General features: G+C 51.5%; 1 protein-coding gene across 1 annotated transcript in view; it reads left to right on the top strand.

Annotated features, from left to right (window-relative positions):
* LOC132689760 (germ cell-specific gene 1-like protein) overlaps positions 1-22431 on the top strand; it is a 78808-nt gene that overhangs the window by 30566 nt on the left and 25811 nt on the right. Inside the window, exons 3-4 of the mRNA XM_078440515.2 lie at positions 7837-7948; positions 18699-18866. Of these exons, the coding sequence (XP_078296641.1) occupies positions 7837-7948; positions 18699-18866 (280 nt within the window). The remainder of the gene's footprint in view (positions 1-7836; positions 7949-18698; positions 18867-22431) is intronic.

Here is a 22431-nt window from a genome sequence, read left to right as displayed (position 1 = left end):
CGGCTTGCTACCTTCCCTCTGCCCAGCTTCCGCAGTCGCCCTGGGGTTCCTCTGATTGCCAGTGTCCCCCTGTCTACCTGATCGCCCCTGGGGTGAGCGCGGGAGCACTCTCAATCTCCCCTCTTCAGCAGCCCTCCCTGAGCCCCACCATCACCCCTTTACCCCCCGCTTCTGCCTTCTCTGGGACTATTTCGCTGCTTTCTCTCCTCTTATCAGCCTGTTGTCGCCGATCACCTGTCCCCAGTGGCCTGCATGGTGGTAAATACAATGGTCACTTGTCTGTCTTCATCTTTGACCTCACCGGCTGCTCCCTCCTTCTTGACTTGGGTGCTTCACCCGGCCCTGGTGAAGCCACTCTGCTTTCCTCTGCTGTTGGCTCCCTCCTATCACCTTCGGCCCCGGCATCGGCTCTGTCCGGGGCCTGCTTTTCCTACAACGTCTCTGCAGGTCATTTCTCTCTCTCTGCCAATGCCTCATGCATTTAATCCCCAGCTCGGACTGTTCCCCGAATCCCAAACTTGCACGCCCAGCTACTTGCTTGCTATCTCTGTTTGCATATAAGATAGGCATTTCCAGCTAATGTGGCCCACGTTGGAGCCTACCCAACCTAACGTCTTCCTTCCTTTATCTTCTTCGCCTTAGTGGGCGGCACCACCGTCTGCCCAGTTGCCCAAACCGAGACTCCGGAGGTCATCCTAGGCTCCAGGTCCCCTCGGCCCCACGTCCAGTCCCTCAGCACGTCCCGGTGGCTGCAGCTGCATACCTGCCCCGGAGCTGCCAGCAACTCTGGGCCAAGCCTCAGGCCTCCCAGCCGGGGGACCCTCTTCCCCACCCCTCCTGCATCCTCTCTCCTTACCCAGTAACCGGAATGTGCTGTAAACATAAATTGGGCCCCTGCTTTGGCCTTCTGCTGGCTTCGGTCACGCTTAGAATAAAAGCCGGGCTCATCACTGTGGCCCGGCAGATCCTGGCCACCGCCCGCCCTCCTGGCCGGTCTCGAAACACCTTGTCCGTCCCCCTCTGCAGGAGCCTCTTCTCCCTCCCCCCACCCCACCAGGTCAGGATCCTGCCTTCAGCCTTTACCAGGCCTCTCCCTCTGACTGGAGTGCTCTTCCCCAGACCTCCCTGTGGCTGCCTCCAGCTCCCATTCAAGCCTTTGCTTAAACGTCACCTCCCCAGAGAGGGCTTCCCTGACCACCCAGTCTGAGCGGCCCCTGGGATCTCTCCCGTCACATTGTCCTATTTTATAATGCATCGTGGCACTTTTCACTACCTGATGTGTTCTCGTTAACCTATGTGCTCGTTGTCTGGGCCTCAAGGGCAAGGCATCGGTCTGTCTGTGTCACTGGTCCCCACGCGCTAGAACAATGCCTGGCATATGAAAAGCATTCAATAAATATTCATTGACTGATTGAATTAATGAATAATAAATAAATGAATGATGACTCGCATCTTAGCTCCTGTAGATAACTCGCTCTCCAAAGTTGCCAAAATCTGGCCCTGCCCTCGTTCATTCCCACATCCCAGACCCAGGACTTCCCACCAGGCAGCCTAGTGCCCCTCCCCCACGCACCTTGACATCCGTGGTCATCTATTCATTCAACACATATTACCGAGTGCTGGGGGCCACAAACCAGGTTCCTGGACGAGTGTAGAGTCTAGAGGGCCCATATAGTGAGCCTCAAGCATTCATTCATTCATTCATTCATTCATTCAAGAAACACCACTGTAGGACCTCCTGCATGCAAGCACTGTTCTAGATGCTTTACGAATATAAGCCACTGGATACTCATATGAGTCCATGAGGTAGGTGCTATTGTTATCCCTGTGTTATGTTGAGGAAACTGAGGCACAGAAACGGGAGGTCACCTACCCAAGGTCACATAGCTGGTGCTCATTTTGTTTCACTGTGGCTTTACCCTGGGCCTAACGTCCTGACCCTCCCAACATTGTCTCTTCCCTCTGGGCCCACGCCAGCCCCTCTGGACTTAAAAGCAGACTTTTCCCTTCCTCAGTGTGAGCAGCGGAGGCCAGGGCGGGGGTCACGGCAGCCCTGCCCGCTCTGGGGTCAGCTCTGACCCCGCAGTCAGCCTCGCCCCCAGTGCCCTCCTGTGTCCCCCAGGGGCTGGAAGGAGCCACGCCTGCCTCACCACGTGGGTCGGGGCCCCCACTTACGGTGTCAGGAGTTGGAAAATGAGATTTACGGCCCTTCGCTTCCTGGTGTGCGGCCGCCAGGAAGCAGCAGTCGCAGAGCAGGAAAGCCTCCTTCATGCCAATTTCAGGAGGTGCGGTAACTGCAGAAAGTCACTTTCTAATTCGCAGGAGTTGGAAACAATTCCTTCTGCGGAGAGTTTGTGTGACAGACGCTACCACGGACTTCCCTGTGCAGAACAGACATGCTTCCAGAAACACAGGCGAGGATCAGATGTTTAAAGGAGACTCTTCAAAAGGCAGTCAGAGAAACTCACCAACCTATCTTTGAATTCTTTGAATGAGGAAATAATTTTCATTTATTGACTTTTCTTAAAGCAAGGCCTTTCATATTTGGGAGTAAATGGAATCCGATTGAGAAATCACTGCTTTTCCAAACTAACAGTTTAGAAAATTGTTCTGCCAACAGGCTGGGTCTGGCTTCTGGGTCTCGCTAGGTGTTTTCGTCATGTCCCCACTGCCCTAATAGAAGGAGTGGTTGTTCTCATGAACGCTTTCCTTCATTAGTAGATGCTCATTGGGATTACCTGTGTCTACTGATGTCCCCATTTTATAGATGAGAAAACAAGACACGCAGAGGCCACATAACTCGGAGAGCATCTGGACTGGCATAGTGCAGAAGAAACTCAAGAAGTTAGAACAGCTGAGGGTTTGGAGAGTGAGCCCTCCCCCCCACCCCCCCACCCCCACAAACCCAGAAAGGGACTGGTTGGGGCTAGGGAAGGGGTCAGGACCCCACTAAAGGCGCAAGGTTCCTGGGTAAGGCAGCAGTTCTAGGGGGAACGAGCACTGGGAAGTGAGCGGGGGGTAGGCTGTCCTCCCAGATAACAGACTCTACTGTGACTTATAAGGGGTAAAAGAGTGTGGCATTGACACAAGAACAGAGGCACACCAGTAGAACAGAGTGACATCAGGAAACACTCATGTACAGGTGGGGCTTGGAATGTCAAGTGTCATTTAAAATCAGCGGGGAAGGGGCGCCTGGGTGGCTCAGTTGGATTTCGGCTCAGGTCATTATCTTATGGTTCATGAGATTGTCCCCCACATCGGGTTCTGTGCTGACAGTGTGGAGCCTGCTTGGGATTCTCTCTCTCTGTCTCTCTCTGCCCCTTCCCTGCTTGTGCTGTCTCTTTCTCTCAAGATAAATGAATAAAATAAAAATAAAATCAGGGGCACCTGGGTGGCTCACGACTTTGGCTCAGGTCGTGATCTCACAGTTCGTGGGTTCGAGCCCTGAGTTGAGCTCTGGGCTGACGGCTCAGAGCCTGGAACCTGCTTCCGATTCTGTGTCTCCCTCTCTACCCCTCCCCCACTCATGCTCTGTCTCTCTCTGCCTCTCAAAAATAAAGAAACGTAATAATTAAAAAAAATTAAAATAAATAAAATAAAAATGAAATCAGTGGGGGAAAGGACAGGTCATTCTATAAGGATTCAAGACAATCAGCTACTCATTAAAAACACTTAACTTACATCCTTAACTCACACCATTCACCAAGATAAATTCTAGGTGAATTAATATAAAAATATAGGACAATGCATTTACAGGTGTTCCTTTTCCAAAAAGATAGACACAGCATGTGAAAACTGCAAAGGAAAAGCCTGGTAAATTTGACTATATCAGATATCAAAGTGTTTGACAAAAGCAGCTTTATTCACAATTGCCAAAACTTGGAAGCAACTGAGATGTCCTTCCACAGATAACTGGACCACAGGTAAATGGCCTGTGATGGGTCCAGACGATGGAACATTATTCAGCACTAAAAAGCCATGAAGAGACAGAGAGGGACCTTAAGTGCATATTGCTAAGTGAGAGAAGCCAGCCTGAGAAGGCTATGTACTATGTGATTCCAACTATATGACATTCTGGAAAAGGCAAGCCTGTGGACACTATAAACAGATCAGTGTTTGCCAGGGGTTCAGGGAGGCAGAGAGGGAGGGAGGGATAAAAAGGTGGAGTACAGGGGATTCTTAAGGCTATGAAACGATTCGGCACAGTAATGGTGGTTACCTGTCAGTATACATTTATCAAAGCCCATAGAATGTGCAACACGAAGAGTGAACCCTAATGTAAACTCAGGATTTAGTTAATAATAATGGATCAGTATTGGCTCATCAATTGTAACAAATGTACCACACGAATGCAAGATGTTAATCATACGGGAGATTGTGGCGGTGGTGACTGGGGACACATGGGAACTCTCCATAATTTCCCCTCACTTTTTCTGTGACCCTAAACCTGCTCTAAAAAGTAAAGTCTATTAATTTAAAAAAACAAAAAGGTGTTTGGTACATGGGAAAAGACAGAGCAGTAAACTCTTGGGTAGTCTACGTGACAGACAGGATTAGTATCTAGAATACATAAAGAATTCCTACCAACTGATAAGAGAAAATACTTTTTTTCAAAGAAAAAATTGACAAAGGATACAGACAGGCGCTATATAGACAGAGATAGGCATGGTCAATAAACGTGTGAAACACGCCCAAGCTCACTAGTATGAGGGAAATATAAAATTTACAACAATGTTGAGGTGTCATTCTGCATCATGCGATGGGCACAGTTTTTCATGTTTTGGAATCTCCAGTGTTGGTGAAAGTTTAGGTAAGTACCCCCAGACAGCTGGCAGAAACACATGATGGGGCTACCATACAGGAGAGCAATTTTCTGACATTGACTCAAATTTAAAATGCATATACTTTATGACCCAGCAACTCTTATTATTCCATCTGGAGCAGTACTTGCTTGCATCCCCAAAAAGATTTGTAGAAAGGTGTTCATCGCAGCATTTCTTGTAGAGCCGAAAACGGGACAAGACCTAGTACCATCCATTGATCGGGTAGATAAAACAATTCCTTCGTTATTCCTTCGTTATTAAGGGATTGTATGCGTTGGCTCTGAAGAATAAGCTATATCAGTTACGTACGTCTTGGCAAGTTCACCCAGAATTGTGTCAAGTGACGAAAAAGAAGATACCCATGTGGCTCACCGTTCGCCTCCTTTCAACAGACTGGGCCAAGGCAGAGAGGACCAGAGAGGGTGCTGTTGAATGGGTGGGATAGCCCAGGTCAGTTCTGCGCCACCTGCCAGGGCACAACTAAGGATGTGGTCTAGGATGTACTCGGGCCTGGCAGAGACAGCCTGGGGGAGGATGGACTTTTAGGAGGCTCCCGAGGAGGCCTCAGCACCTGTCATGGTGCCTGGATTTCCTCCCTGGGATTTCCTGACTCAAGGGCTCCCCACCAGCTCTAATCTGCAGTCAGAGAATAGCGAGAAGTGTCTATGAGGGGCTGACCCAGGCTCAGAGACGCAGACAACCACAGAGTCCTTGGTCTCCTTTGGGCCTGGGGTCCAGTGACTGGCATCAGGCACGAGGTGTGCTGGAGCCTACTGGTGCCAACTGGGCACACCTCTCCTCTGCTCTGCCTTCCGTGACCTCACATTGGTCGCTTGGCATTGGCCGTAGTTGCACCGTGGAACCTGACAGACGCTACAAATCAGGGCTTTTCTTTTGCCTCTGGAGAATCAGTTGTTAACCATTTATCTTCACCCTGTGGGAACACAGGATGGCTTCCTCCCTCCATTCCCCACCCTGGGTTTCAGGACACAGAACCCCACTCCCTCTTTACTTCTGCCTTTGCTGAACCTCCGTCTCTCCACTCCTTATCTCCGTCTTTTCTCTGGCCTCCTCTTCAAGAAGAGGGGAGAGGGTGGAGAGCCTTGGAGTTGAGGGCATTTGGATATGGGCACCAGTCACAACTATGCCATTGACTCCCTCTGTGACCTTGGACAGACTTTCCCACTCCGGGCTTCTATTTTCTCCCCTGTGGAATGGAATAATCGTATTCAGGGCTACCACATACGGCCTTGTAGGCATGGTTCTGCTTCAACTCTGCTTCAACATAGACTGTATTGGGAATGGGGCCCTATGGAGATGTGCAGTGGGCAACCTGAACAACGGTACATAGTCCTGATCAAGGTACTTCATGATACTTCAGAGGGTTGTTATGAAAATTAAGAAGTAATCATACAGAGTGCTTGGCACATAGCAGGTGCACAAACATGGGTGTTTTCCTTTCTTCTTGTTATCTACCCCTCCCCTTCTCATCAATAATGTATCACTCTATCTTTTTTTTTTTTAATTTTTTTTTAATGTTTATTTATTTTTGAGACAGAGAGAGACAGAGCATGAACGGGGGAGGGTCAGAGAGAGAGGGAGACACAGAATCCGAAGCAGGCTCCAGGCTCTGAGCTGTCAGCACAGAACCCGATGCGGGGCTCGAACTCACGGACCGTGAGATCATGACCTGAGCCGAAGTCGGACGCTTAACCGACCGAGCCACCCAGGCGCCCCGGTATCACTCTATCTTAAGGTTAGGTTCCTGAGGGCTCCAGATGCCACAGTCCACACAGAGAAATGTCCCCAGGTTTATAATAATCCTGGTGACTATAATGATTACATGCCACTGAGCACAGACTTGAGGCTGCCTTGCCTCACTTCACTTACTCTTTGCCTTACGTGTCACAATCCTCGTCTTCGGATTCAAGGACTTGAAGCTCAGAGAGTGAGGCTTTGCCCCGTGCTACGTGATGAAAACGTGGTGGAAGAGGATTCCCACTCAGATCCCCTGGAATCCAAGTTCTTCCAGCCAGTGGGCTCAAAGATTTTTGACCATGAGCCGCAGAAAAACATTTCATGTTTCAGTCACTGTGCCCATGTACACATGCATAGAACTGAAAAGTTCTCCAAAACAATATTCATTCCTGCTACATTTGATGTATCAGATATTTCTATTCCGTTCCATTCTGTTCCATTCTTCTTCTTTTTTTTTTTTTTAATGTGGCAGTCAACAGTGGCAATCATTGAAGGTGATTTCATGACCCACTAATGTAGCGAATCAGCACCTGCAGTTTGAAAAATACCCTCTAGGCTGCTTCTCCCAAATGACCTCCTAACGCAGGAATCAGCAAACTATAGCCCACGGGTTAAAATCTGGCTCGGTGCCTGTTTTTGTAAAGTTTTATTGGTACACAGCCATACTCATCCATTCATACGTTTATTGTCTCTGACTCTTTTGTGCTACGACAGTAGAGAAGTAGTTACAACAGAGACTGCGTGGACGACAGAGCCTGAAATATCTACTTACCTGGTACTTACCGGAAAAGGTTCGGGGCTCCCGGGTGGCTCAGGCAGTTAAGCATCTGACTCTTAGTTCCGGCTCAGGTCACGATCTCACGGTTTCATGAGTTCAAGCCCTAGTCAGGCTCCCAGACGACAGCTTGGGATTCTCTCTCTCCCTCTCTCTCTCTCTCTGCCCGCCCCCCACTCATGATGTCTCTGTCTCTCACAATAAATAAGTAAACTTAAAAAAAAGACAAAGTCTGCCCATCCGTGCAGATTTGACCCTGTGTCTCCCTTGTTTAATTTCTCCACGCCTTCCCTGTATCTTTTTGCTCAGACTCAAGCTCCTTGGCTGGCTTAGAAAACACCACCCTCTGGCTTCCCCGCTCTGGTCCTACCAACGGCCCTTCCCCTTCCGTGCCAGTCCCCCAGCACTGACAGGCCCACAGGACAAAGGTGGACAGAGCTCCACCTTGCTTCCTGACCTCTTGTTCTGCTCCCCCCACAGGCCTCCTGGGAATGGTCGCCCACATGATGTACACACAGGTGTTCCAGGTCACCGTGAGCCTCGGCCCTGAAGACTGGAGACCCCACTCCTGGGACTACGGATGGTCCTTCTGGTAAGTGGCCTTTGACCTTCAGACACCAGAGTCCCCACGCATGCTGGGCCTTCGGCAGCTCGGCCCAGGCGAGGGAGGAAGGGCAGAAGAAGGCAAGGGTAACCCAGAGTGCACAGGGACTTTGAGACTCTAGCTCTGGGGTTGGCAAACTATGGCCCATCCACTACCTGCTTTTATGCAGCCCTCAACTTAAGGAAGGTTTTTACATATTCAGATGCTTGAAATCAATCAAAAGAAGAATAACATCTTGTGATGTGTGGAAATAATGTGCACCTTAAATTTCAGTGTCCATAAATAAAGTTTTATTGGGACAGAGCCACTGTCATTATTCACGCGTTGTCTTGTGGCTGCTTTCACGCTACAATGGCAGAGCTGGGCGGTTGCAGGCCACACTCAGTGGCCCACGAAGCCTAAAATGTTCACCACCCGGCCCTTTACAGAGTAAAGCTTCCGACCCCTGCCACACAGGCTGTTCTGGAAGGTGGAGGTGGAAGCTGATGAGTTGGGGGCGGTGGGGGTGGGCGGGCCTGGGAGGTCTGATAAGTTTTGTATGCAAGAGCAAGACAGAATCAGTAGACTCCCGAGCCAAGTAAACAAGGGGTGTGTGTTAGTTCGGGTGACCCAGAAGTCCAGTTGGGTCAGCTGGGGGGCCTCGGGTCACGACAGAAAAATCCGTCGTGACCCTCTGCGAATTTAACCCTGTCCCTGGGTGGGCTTTCCTCCTGGTGGTGAGAAAGCTCCCTCCTGGTGCTTCTTCCTTCACATATGGGGGAAGGGAGGGTTCCTCTTTCCCCAACATTGACCGAAGTCCCCGGTCTCCCCCTAATGGGCCCATCAGGGGCCACGGGTCATCTTCTCTCTCCCAAATCATCACCACAGCTAAGGGAGGGCCAGGAGCGTATTGGCTCTGCTTGCCCCCGCTTACCTCTCGGGTGAGGAATGAGCCCAAAACTCTCCGGTGGTGAATGACCGGGATGGGTGCTGGGTGAGCATCTGCCCCAGGCACAGCTGGGTCCAGGTGCTCAGGTGATTTATCAGGAGCTCTCCCCGCCCCCTTGCCTGTCTCTGTTCCCTTTGTCCTTTGTCTTGTCTTCATTCACAGGCAGCTTTTCCCTAAGCAAAGATGGTCACCATGCCCAGCTCTAGGCTTCCATTTTACAAAAATAGCAATACCAGCAGAGAGATGAGGCTTCTTTCCCATATTTCCCGCCAAAATCCTGGTTATGGCTGTCATTGGATTAGCTTAAGTCGTGTGCCCATCCCGTGACCAATGATTTCGACCCTGATTGGTCTGGCCTGAGTCACAAGGTCCAGGCGGCGGGATTGGCCCCACCCAATCCCTTGGACAGAGACAGGAGGAGGAGCCTCCCCAGTGGAAAATTAGGGGTGAGGCGGGGTTATCAGAAGGAGGAAAGACAACGACCTCAGTTGTCCATTACACGAGGTATGCAGGCCTGCCTCTGGTGGCCGGGAATCACTTATCCACTCAGTCACTTTACATGCATTTACCGATTGCCTACTCGGGGACAGCCGCTCTCCTAAGTGCTGGGGGTATAGCAGTGGTGAAGACAGCGTGGTGACAGGTGAATGAGACAAGGAAACAAGCTGTAATGTGGATATGGGGGTGGCTCACAGACTGCTGTGGGAGCACAGAGGAGGGGTTGCTGACCCAGCTTCGGGCAGGGAGGGTCCTCTGGGGAGAATGTGATCGGGCAAAATGTAGAGAAGGGAATAAGACAATGTGCTGGGCAGAGGGGACAGGAGGTACAGAGACTTTGGAGGATCCTCAGAATGGAGTAGGAGTAGGAGTAGAGCTTCAAGTAAGAAGGACCCCCTTCCAGACCACTGGGGACTCTTGCTAATTTCACCCCTTCCCACCCTCTGTTTGGTTTCTGCTTTGCAAAGGCACGTGTCTTAAAGGGACCTTGACCCTCCCAACACCATTGTTGATCCCTGTTAAGTGGAAGGCTCGCAGGGAAACCAGCTAAGGCTCTGGTGCCCCCTGTTGCCCTACACTTCCCTCCTCCTAGCAGCTGTCGCCTGAGCTCTTGACCTTGGACGGTGGTCACCTGAGCTAGAGAAGGGGGCAAAGGAAAGGAATGAACATTCTTGGGTGTGAACACGTATGTGACCACCTATGCCACGTATCGAGGCCTGGTATGTCACCATCGCAACGGCGCGGTGCGGTGGAAATTTTGTGGAGGGGAAACTGAGGCACAGGCAACCTAAGTAACCCGCCCAAGCTCTCTCTGGCCGCTGAGCGGCAGGGCTGGGATCTGGACCCGGGCAGTGTGGCCTCAGAGCCCACACTCCTAACCTCTGTATTCTGCCTCTGCGAGAACGGGGTGATACGTAGACACTTTTTGTGGATGTGCGTGGCACGCTGTTTGACACACGGGAAGTGCTCTCAAACACGAGCCCTTCTAATGTTACCGATTTCCATATGAAATTTAACACACACAACCCCCCCCCCCCCCCCGTGTTGCTCAGAAAGGTTGGGTCATGCACCCGGAGTCCCACAGCCTTAAGTAGCAATAGGATTCTAGAAGCCCCTGGCTCTCCGCCCTGGCACTCTCCGACCCCTGCCGGTGTCGGCCATGGGAAGCTTTCCTTCCCGGGAAGCCAGGCCTCCTGCCCTGCTCCCGTTCCCTTGGGGCTGGCCTCATTCTCATCTGACTTATTTAAGGCCGGGGCCCAACGTGCGGTCCCTATTAGGGCTGATCCATTTCTTCTTGTCACCAAGGCCTGCAAGATGGATCAGCCCCATTTTTCATCCCTTGCTTTTGGGGCCTCGCCAGGGCTGTGCAGCGTCATTGTGTCATTTCTCTTGTTTAATATGTGTGAGGCCGTTTGTCAAAATTCTGGCCCCAGCGCCTCCCCCATCCCCGCCCCAGGCACCAGGCAGGAGAGCAGCTTTGAGGCCAGACAGCGCCAGCCTCTGCCTCCCCACCCAGCAGAACGAGACAGGCCGCGGAGACTTGGGAGGTCGGGGATCAGAGATGCCCAGCTGATGTTGGGCACCGGCTTCTGGGAGGCACACGTGCCCAGGAAGGGGAAGGGTCCACGGTTGAGAGTCAGATGGCCTCGTTCACACCTTGCCGACATGCACTGCTGGGCCGCTGGGGGCAGGCACTGCGGAGGGGTGGTTGAAGGGTGGCCTCTGGGCTCAGACAGCTTGGGAGCATATCCCCACTTTGACCCTCACCAGCCGTGGACTCGCACCAGGTCCCTCCGCCTCCCCGTGCCTCAGTATCCTCAGCTGTAAAATGGGGAGATGGCCCGAGTCTCTTGGCAAGCAGTCTGTCAGTTTTCTGTGGATTTACAACACATCACCCTAAAATGTAGTGGCTTAAAATAAAAATGTGTTATTGTCTCTTATGGCTTAACGGGTTGACTGGGTTTAGCTGGGTATTCCTTGCTCAGCGTCTTCCATGACGCTTTGGTGGGATGCCGGCCAGGGCTGGAGTCATCTGGGGCTTGGCTGGGTGGGCGGTCCAAGCTGGCCCCTCCCAGCACTGGCTGTGGGTGCTGGCCGGGGGCTGGGGGCTCAGCTAGGCTGTCAGCAGGACCAGCTTCTCCAGGCCGGTGGCCGGGCCCCTGCGGGGAGCAAGCATTCTGAGAGATCCGAGCAGAACCTACAAGTTTATTTTATGACCTTGCCTCAGAAGTCACACTGTCGTTTCCGCTGCGTCTGTTGGTCAAGAGCAAGTGATGGGCCAGATTCAAGGAGAAGGGGCCCACACAAAGCATGAACCCAGGGAGGTGAGGCTCCCGGCGGGGGCATCCTTAGGGAGGGGCTGCAATGAGGACTATATGAAATAACACGTGTGAGGTGCTTAGCACAGAGGATGTGCTCCACGCGTGTTATTATTAAAGGCAAGCAACCCAGCGTCTCAAGTGATTCATCTCTCGAGTCGATAATAATAACGCATGCCTCACAGGGTCTCCATCCGCCCTGGATGCACCGCTCGCATTTGCTCCCAGGACTTTAGTGTTCTCTTAGTATCCAGCCCTGGCCGTGACTTCCTGTCACTGCCCAGCTCGCTGCTTTGGCCGTGATAGAGCTTCAGAACCCCATCCTCACCCTGAGCCTGGAGCCCCTCCAGCCCTCCCGCCTGTTTGTTTTTTTTTTTTTTTCCAAAAAAAACTCTCCCCTTAGCCCAGGGGCTGAACCCAGCCAGTAGACGTTTTGGGTGGCCTGCCACGATGTTCTATAAAAGTTGTATTTGCTTTTAACAGTCTAAAAAAAGGCAAACATTTTAGGCAAAAATCCAAGTTTTGGGCTTCTCTTGACCATTAGGGGCTATGTCCTTGCCTAACTGGCATTGCCACATGGCAGCCGGCGGCTGAAGCTGAGGGGTGGCTGCCCCCGTAGATGGGGCCCATGCTGTCCGGTTCACCCCTGTCCCCACCACTCCTTCTCGCCTTATACTTTCCTCACTTCACCATCCAGCTGAGTCTGCGGGAATGTGAGTTTGTGACCCCCACGTGGAATGTCAGCGTGTCCGTTTTCCTGGCGATGGCGGGGAAGGGGAAAGCTAGTCACTCTGTGCTTCTGTTTTCAGTTTGATCAAAGTGAGAAAGATAGGAAAAAAGGGCCCCTCCTACCACAACACACACCGTGAAACCCCAGTCCTGAGCATTTAGTCTGCAGACTGAGGGTAGGAGAGCATCGTGGAGTTGTAGCTTTATAAGAGCTAGAAGCCCAGAGAGGTTAAGCGATTTGGCACAGGTCACACAGCAAGAGAGCAGCAAGTTGGGCCAGGTCCCAGAGAGGTGGTGCCTCTCTGTTTGCTTCTGGGACCCCATCTGTGTGAAGTGTGATGGCCTCACTGCTGCCCCCCTCCCTTCCTCCCCTTGTTCCCTTCCAGTCTCCACAACCCTGTGGAAATAGAAGGCTAGCCTCTTCCCTCTCTCTCAGGACCCTTGGCTGCCCTGCCCTCTCTGCAGGCCTTAGCTGGCATTTCAGCAGATCGATCCCTTAGGGGTGGGGGGTTCTGCTGCCATGACCGTAGAAGAATCTTGGCCCCAAAGAGCCACTGGGGAGGATGTGTTTGCTGGTGTCCCTGCTGAGAGGCTGTGTGATCAGCAGGAAGCTCTCACTCTTTCTCATGTCCCTCAAGGCAGGTGGTTCTTGCCTCCTTTTGTTTAAGACCAGGGAAGGGAAGGAGAGGTGTGGCCGCCCAAGGACGCCTGCTGGCCATGGCTGGACTGCCTGGGGCCCCAGAACCTGCCGTCATCAGCTCCTGGTCCCATCAGCTCTGGGGCACTGAGCATGGCCTGGACCGAGCATTTGGGCACAATGATTCTGTGCCCGTCTGGCCTGAAAGAGAACTAGGGCTGCCCCCCTCAGTGGTCAGTTAACAGTCTTCCCACGGAGGAGGGCCTGGGGGACACTGCAAGGTGGCATCTATGCATCTCTGAATCGGCCCCCAGCATTCCCCTGCCCCTGCCCCCCACAGCTCCCAGAGGACAGAGTGGTTGGCAGTCACTCTGTCCACCCCATCACCCTCCCCTTTCCTCACCACAGTGTCCACTCTGCTCTTGGCTCCAAAAACCAGGCCAACCACCCACGTACCTCAGGCAGCAGCCCAGGGGTGCACCAGCTCAGAATTGCAAGCTGCAAACAGCAGGAAGCGTTCCAGTCCCGAGGTTTTCAGTGTCCTGCGTGAGGGCCCAGAGGGGTCTTGGGATGAGGCACGGCAGGGAGGATGAGGCTCTGAGCCCCTCACCCACATTAAAAGCAGGGCAGTATTTTTATAGCTATTCAATCTGTGTTTGTTCATTCTGCAAATATTTATTGAGCACCTGCTATGTGCCAGGCACTGTCCTTGGTGGTGAGCATATAGCCGGGAACAAAACAAAGCTCCTGTTTTCATGAAGCTGATGTTCTGGGGCAGGAGTGGGGGAGCTACCGCTTCTGGGATGATGGAATAGACATCCTTCTCCCTATTCCTCCTGCTAAGTCCCGGCTAGCACTCCTGGAACATTATACATAAAGCAGCATAAGAGGATGCTAAAAGGTAGACACGAGACAGCAGGCTGGCCAGGGACTGAGAGCATATTGGTGAGTACTTTTTGTCTAGCGCATCCCGATCTACAAATGAAGAAGTCAGCAAGCCAGAAATGTGAAAAGGCGTGCACGCGTGCATACACACACACACACACACACACACACACACACACCATGGAGTCTGCTTTCTATAGCCAAAGACCAGGAAAGGGGCAGCCTACCAAGACAGAATGTTTAGCAATAACCGTATAGTGATACATAACAGACAAAAAAAACAACAACCCCAACAACTGTGGTTTGACCCCCACTCATGCCAAGCTTAGACTCCCCTCACCAGGCTATAAGGAGGCACCTAACTGCATGCCCCCTCACCTGCTGTGGTGGTGCCAGAGTAGGGAGCTGGGACTGTCACTTTGCTGGGAAAGTAACAAGCCCCACCCATCCCCAAGTGGCAGTGGAAATCCCACGGGGAGCCTGGACCTCACCCCCAGCAGGCAGTAACAGGACTGAACGTTTTCTCCCTAAGACTGGGAGCGCCACTCTTCCTCAACATAGTGCTGGAATTTCTTGCTAGTGCAATAAAGCACGAAAAGTAAATAAAAGGCACACAGATTGGAAAGGAAGAAATAAACCAGACTTGTTTGCAGATGACAGGATTGTCTATGTAGAAAAGTCCAAGACATCTACCAAAACATGCCTAGACCTGATGTATAGGTTCAGTAGAGTCTCAGGATATGAGACAAATAATGTAAAAACCTATTATGTTTCCATAAACCGGCATTGAACAGTTGGACAACAAAACTAAAAATACAATACCATTTGCATTCAACACAGTGAACGCTTCATCATCAATCTAACAAAACATTTGTAGGCCTTCCATGGTGAAAACCACAAAATGCCAATGAAAGGAATCAGAGAAGATCCAAATAGATGGAGAGAGACAGCGTGTTTGTGGTGAAGATGTCAGTTCTCCTCGAGCTAGTATACAGTTTCATGCAATTCCTGTGAAAATCTCAGCAAGATTTCTTGTAGGTATAGGTAAGATTATTTTAAAATTTATTAGGAAAGGCAAAGGAGCTAGAATAGCTAAAATAAGTTTGAAAAAGAAGGCTAAAAGTGGAAGGCTAAAATTGGGAAGTCTTCCCAACTTCAAGACTTAATACATAGTTACGGTAGTCTAGATTGTGTGGTATTGGTGGAGGGGTAGACACACAGATCAACGGTGTGGAATAAGGAACCCAAAAATAAGCCTCATTGATATTTGACAAAGATGCATTTCCGTTCCGTGGAGGGGGGAGTAGCCTTTTCAACAAATATTGCAGGAGCTACTGGACAGTCATAGGTAAAAAAACAAAACAAAACAGAACAAAAAAGCACTCGATCTAAACTCCATGCATTATCTAAAAATTAACTCAGAATGGATCATGGACCTACATATACATTGTGAAATGATGAAGTTTTTAGAAGAAAAAAATAGAAAATCTTTGAATCTAGACCTAGGCAAAGAGGTCTTAGATTTAATGTCGATTGGATCAAAAACATAAAAGGAACATTTGATAAATTGGATTTCAGCAAAATTAAACACTTTTGCTCTGTGACAGACCTTGTTAAGAGGTTGAAAAGACAAGTTGCTGAGGAAGAAAAGACTTGTTAGCCTCCGCTCTGACAAAGGACTCGTAGCTAGGATCAATGAAAACACTCAAAACTCAAAAGTAAACAATAACAGCAGCAAAACAACTCGATTAAAAAGTGGGCAGGAAGACATGAACAGAGATTTTGCCAAAGAGGATAAACAGATGGCAAGTAAGCAACTGAAAAGATGTTCACCACCATTAGCCATTAGGAAAATGCAAATGGAAACCATGATGAGGTGTTACTACACATCTATCAGAATCGCTAAAATAAAAAAAAAAGTGACAACATGAAATGCTGATGCAGATGTGGAGAAACTCAGCGATATCAGGGAACAAATGGTTGATACATGCAACAGGGACGACTCTCCAGAGAATCACACCGAGTAAAAAAGCCAATCCCCAAGATACATGCTGTGCAATTCCATTTATATAGCATTCTTAAAATGACAAGATTATAGAAATGAAGAACTGATTACTGGTTGCCAGAGTTTGGGAGGGGAGTGGGTGTGGCTGTAAAATGGCCACAGGAGAGATCATTGCGGTGATGGATGGAAATATTCTGTATCTCGATTGTATCTGTGTCAATATGCTTGTTCTGTGTTTGCAAGATGTTACCATGAGGGAAACCGGGGAAAACATACATGGATGGATCGCTCTGCATGATTTCTTACAACTGCATGTGAATCTATAATTATCTCAAAATAGAAAGTTTCATTTAAAAACAAAGAATAATAAATAATAGGGGGAAACAAAGCTACAGGGGAATTACAGGGTGTGGTGAGGGCTGAGAGGACGCTGAACAGGGGTATGTGATAGAGAGAGACTCCTCCTCTCATTGGGTCATCAGAGTTGGTAGTTGACCTGCTCCTAGACAAGACTAGAAATTCACTTTAAAACTAAGCTATGTAGAAGAAGGGAATGTATAAAAAGTAATTGTATAAGAACTTGGGTTGCCAATGACAGAAACCCAATTCAAATTGGCTTAGGGGAAAAAAAAACCTGATAAAGGAATTTGGGCACCCATCACTGAAAAATCCAGGGATAATGGCTTCAGCTCAAGGATCTAGCTCCTTTTCGTGGCTCTGCTTTGAGGCAGCCTCATTAGCAGGTTGCATAGTGGCAAGGCAGGCCCCAGCAGCTCCAGGCTCAAATCCCACCCGTGTGGTACCCCAGGAGAAAGATGAGCCCTGTTTTCCAACAGCTTGAGCAAGAGTCCTGGGATCGGGTGTCACATGCCCATCCTTGAACCAATATCTGTGGCCAGAGGGAAGTGATGCTCTTATTGGCCAGGTGTTGGCCATGTGATCACGCCTAAAGGTTGGGGGGGGGGGGTGAGGCCAGCTCCATACAAACCACATGACCTGAGAAGAGGGGAGCACTGGTCCCTTAACAGAATGGATGCTGGTCAGGCAAAACTAACCTATGTATCCTTGTGGAATCCCAGAAAAAGCCTGCTTCTTCATTTGCCATCATCATGCTTTTAATTTCCACCTGTCTAAACACGTACCCCACATTGAACTAGTCTTGAGTTTCATTGCTCAGAGGAGAGAGTATCTGATTGGACCAGCTTCCCAGATGTTCAGCCCTCATCCAGTCATGTATGAACAGGGGGGTGGGGTCATCTACTGGACTCTTTGATGGACAAGGCCGTTCTAAGAGGGGGCCAAGTGGACCCCATGCCTGTCTATTACAGCTACTCAGAGTTTCTGGGAGATCAAAATTAGCTCATTATCATGAAAGAACAAGGAATCCATTAATGGTTTTGGTGATAAGGTTCAGGTGATGATAGGGGATCCTTGGGAAAAAGGCTGAATCCGCATACTTCCCCTTCCTTTTCTTCTGGATGGCCAGGGGCTGACAAAGAGGAGAGCAGTGGGTGTGGGAGATGGGCTGCACTGACCTTGAGGAATGCGTGGTGGTCACGTTGAGAGACCCAATGGGTGGCGGGCAAAAGGGGAGATGGGATGCTCTGAGACAGGGCAGCAAAGCTGAACTCTTGATTTGGAGGAAACCAGTCATCAGGGCAGAGACTGGGGAGCAGGGACCGGGAGGCCTGACCGGTAGAACCAGGCTGGTACCCACTCCTGGTCAGAAGTAGGTGGGAGACCATTTCTAGAACGGACACTGGGTCAGAGACACAGCAGCCTGGACAGCTGGTCTCCTACCCCCGTGCCGCCCTTCCCTGCTTTCCAGTTGTCGGTAGGACAGATTCTCCAGCCCCGGCTGGCTCAGCATACACATCAGGTGCGTGTGGCCAAGAGTCCGCAGCTGTGCTTGGGGGAAGTGGAGAACAGAAAGCCACACGGGTCGTTATAACTTAATCTCTCAGGGGGAGAGTTTGGAGATGAAGTCAGATAGAAGTGGGTGGGTAGTAAGAAGGTTGAAAATAGCAATGGTAGTAATGACTGCAAGCTGTTCTTGAGTGCCCGCTGTATGCGCCAGGCACTGTTCTAAGACGTTTTGAATGGCTCATTTCCTTTAACCCTTGCAACCATGCTGTGAAGTGGTGCTGTTGATGTGTCCGTTGAAGTGATATGAGGAATAAGAGGCAGAGGGGTTAAGCATCTTGCCCAAAGCATGCATGAACAGAGGTAATTTAACCCCCATGGAACCCAGCTTTTCGGGTGTCTGCCCCCATCCCCTTTTCTATCATCAACTTCACCTAATCACGCTCTCCCTCACTCCAGCATCCCCAACCTCCTGCAGACCGGAGACTGTTCTCTACTGCCTCATGCCTCCACACCTTTGCACACTCCCTTCCCTCTTCCTGGGATGCCCTTCCCGCTGGCAAAGGCTCACTCATCCTCCAAGACCCTGTGCAACACAAGCATCATTGTGTTCTGGTGACCTTCCCAGAGGCTGGCCCCCTTGGATAGAAGGCCTCGCCCTTTTCTTGCCTCCCAGTGATGAACTCTGTCATGTCTGCATCAGTGCACAGACTGTGAGCGGGGCAGGGACCAAATCCTGTTCTGCTCTACGGCAACACCTGCTCAGGTCTGGCCCAGAGGAGGCAGCTGTGCAGGAGGAGCGCTTGTCTGGTGGGTGGGATTTCCTGTCCCCGGCCCACCCTCACCGTGGCACCTCTCTCCTCGTCTGTTGGCAGCCTGGCGTGGGGCTCCTTTACCTGCTGCATGGCAGCCTCCGTCACCACACTCAACTCCTACACCAAGACGGTCATTGAGTTCCGGCACAAGCGCAAGGTCTTTGAGCAGGGCCACCGGGAGGAGCCAACCTTCATAGACCCTGAGGCCATCAAGTACTTCCGGGAGAGGTCAGTACACACGGGGTTGCCTCTGGCCACCATTGGGAAGCCAAAGCCTGGGGCTCAGCCTCAGTGGCCACAGGGCTCCAGTCAAAAACTGGAGTGAGTGATCTGACAGAAGCATCCCTGGGCGGTTGTGGGGCAGAAGGGACGGTCTGGGTGAGGCAGAGTTTGGACCCCATTGCGTTGGAATTTCTGGGACATTTTGATGTTTTGTTGGACATGAGGTTGCCTTGTGCTCAGAACCCAAGGAACTAAGAAGAAGAAAACTGAGTCTGAGAGTTTGCCATTTAGCCCCATGCTTCTTAGAACCAAGATAAGGGTGCACAGAGAGTGAACCCAGGTCCCCTTCTTGGGCTCTGTCACAGCATTGAGTGAAAAGAGGACCCAGCAGTGGGGTTGTTTGTTGATGGCTGCTAGAGGAGCAGTCTCCTCAAGGTCAGGGACTGACCACCAGGCATCTGATCACCCGAGTCCTCAGAGTTCAGTTGGGAATAGAGGAAGTAACAATAAATGGTGAGTGTATGAATGGATGGATGAATGGATGGATGGTTGGGTGGATGGATGGTGGGTGGGTGGATGGACGGGTGGATGGATGAACGGATGGATGGGTGGGTGGATGGATGGATGGGTGGATGGGTGGATGGGTGGTTGGGTGTATGTATGTATGGTGGGTGGATGGATGGATGGATTGACGGGTGGGTGGGTGGGTGGATGGGTGGTTGGGTGTATGTATGTATGGTGGGTGGGTGGATGGATGGATGGATGGACAGGTGGATGGGTGGTTGGGCGTATGTATGTTTTGTTGGGTAGGTGGGTGGGTGGATGGATGGATGGATGGATGGATGGATGGACGGGTGGACGGGTGGGTGGGTGGGTGGATGGGTAGTTGGGTGTATGTATGTTTTGTTGGGTGGGTGGGTGAGTGGATGGGTGGATGGGTGGATGGGTGGGTGGGTGGATGGATGGGTGGTTGGGTGTATGTATGTATGGTGAGTGGGTGGATGGATGGATGGATGGACAGGTGGATGGGTGGTTGGGTGTATGTATGTTTTGTTGGGTAGGTGGGTGGGTGGATGGATGGATGGATGGATGGACGGGTGGACGGGTGGGTGGGTGGGTGGATGGGTAGTTGGGTGTATGTATGTTTTGTTGGGTGGGTGGGTGAGTGGATGGGTGGATGGGTGGATGGGTGGGTGGGTGGATGGATGGGTGGTTGGGTGTATGTATGTATGGTGGGTGGGTGGGTGGATGGATGGATGGATGGATGGACAGGTGGATGGGTGGGTGGGTGGGTGGATGGGTGGTTGGGTGTATGTATGCTTTGTTGGGTGTGTGTGTGGGTGGATGGGTGGATGGGTGGATGGGTGGGTGGGTGGATGGATGGTTGGGTGTATGTATGGTGGGTGGGTGGATAGACGGATGGATGGATGAATGGATGGATGGGTGGGTGGATGGATGGATGGGTGGATGGGTGGATGGGTTGTTGGGTGTATGTATGTTTTGTTGGGTAGGTGGGTGGGTGGACGGATGGATGGATGGATGGATGGACGGGTGGACGGGTGGGTGGGTGGGTGGATGGGTAGTTGGGTGTATGTATGTTTTGTTGGGTGGGTGGGTGAGTGGATGGATGGATGGGTGGATGGGTGGGTGGGTGGATGGATGGGTGGATGGGTTGTTGGGTGTATGTATGTATGGTGGGTGGGTGGGTGGATGGATGGATGGATGGATGGACGGGTGGATGGGTGGTTGGGTGTATGTATACTTTGTTGGGTGGGTGTGTCAGTGGATGGGTGGATGGGTAGATGGGTGGGTGGGTGGATGGATGGGTGGTTGGGTGTATGTATGTATGGTGGGTGGATGGATGGATGGATGGACGGGTGGGTGGGTGGGTGGATGGGTGGTTGGGTGTATGTATGTATGGTGGGTGGCTGGGTGGATGGATGGACGGGTGGGTGGGTGGGTGGATGGGTGGTTGGGTGTATGTATGTTTTGTTGGGTGGGTGGGTGGATGGATGGGTGGTTGGGTGTATGTATGTATGGTGGGTGGATGGATGGATGGATGGACGGGTGGGTGGGTGGGTGGATGGGTGGTTGGGTGTATGTATGTTTTGTTGGGTGGGTGGATGGGTGGATGGGTGGTTGGGTGTATGTATGTATGGTGGGTGGCTGGGTGGATGGATGGACGGGTGGGTGGGTGGGTGGATGGGTGGTTGGGTGTATGTATGTTTTGTTGGGTGGGTGGGTGGATGGATGGGTGGTTGGGTGTATGTATGTATGGTGGGTGGATGGATGGATGGATGGACGGGTGGGTGGGTGGGTGGATGGGTGGTTGGGTGTATGTATGTTTTGTTGGGTGGGTGGGTGGGTGGGTGGATGGACGGATGGGTGGGTGGACGGGTGGATGGGTAGGTGGGTGGGTGGATGGGTGGTTGGGTGTATGTATGTTTTGTTGGGTGGGTGGATGGGTGGATGGGTGGTTGGGTGTATGTATGTATGGTGGGTGGCTGGGTGGATGGATGGATGGATGGACGGACAGGTGGACGGGTGGGTGGGTGGGTGGATGGGTGGTTGGGTGTATGTATGTTTTGTTGGGTGGGTGGGTGGGTGGGTGGATGGACGGATGGGTGGGTGGACGGGTGGATGGGTAGGTGGGTGGGTGGATGGGTGGTTGGGTGTATGTATGTTTTGTTGGGTGGGTGGATGGGTGGATGGGTGGTTGGGTGTATGTATGTATGGTGGGTGGCTGGGTGGATGGATGGATGGATGGACGGACAGGTGGACGGGTGGGTGGGTGGGTGGATGGATGGATGCATGCATGGATGGATGGATGGTGGATAATGAATGAGTGGAAGATAGGCTAACTTTCTAGTTAGCATATTTCCTGGGACCACCTCCTGAATAAACTACCTGTCAAATCCTTACCACAGGGTCTGCTTTTAGGAGAGCACACTGGATGTGTAATAATGCCTCTCAGTGGCAGGGAACTGAAGGGTTGTCCGGAGTGATGACAGAGCCTGGGGAGGAAAAGGGGGAAGGAGGCTGCGGGGCTGGGCAGCATCGAGGAGCTGGACTCTCTGCGGGGCATTAGAAGGGCTTCAAGCCTAGGAGTCGCATGTAGAGGCACACACGGACCTGTCTCTCCTGTGCCACGTGGGTGTCCCTTCTGTCCCTTGAGCACTGCAAGCTCACCCCCTTGGGGCCCTTTGCACTTGCTACGCCCTTGCTTAGAAGACTCAGCTGGCTGGGTCACTCAGGCCTTGGCTTGAATGCCGCCTGCTCAGAGAGGCCTTCCTTAATCACTCGGTCTAAATTTGCCCCACACACTCTGTTCTAGTCGCTGTTGTTTTCAGAGCACCTACACAATCTGACCTTATTCTATTTGTCTGTTGGATAGTTTGCAGGCTGTGAGCTCCACGGCAGAAGGCCTTCGCTGTCATATTCCCCACTGTATTCCGAGCACCTACAACTAGGCCAGGCCCCCTAGTAGGTGCTTATTAAATTGGTTTTTTCTCGGGGTTGTAAACTGAATTCTTCTCTTGGGAGGCCTCAGGCCTGGCTGTGCCTCACGCTC

The sequence above is a fragment of the Panthera onca genome (assembly GCF_046562875.1).
Source record: "Panthera onca isolate mPanOnc1 chromosome E3 unlocalized genomic scaffold, mPanOnc1 haplotype 2 h2.Chr18_unloc_1, whole genome shotgun sequence".
Classification (NCBI taxonomy): domain Eukaryota; kingdom Metazoa; phylum Chordata; class Mammalia; order Carnivora; family Felidae; genus Panthera; species Panthera onca.
This window is presented reverse-complemented; position numbering and strand designations above follow the sequence as displayed.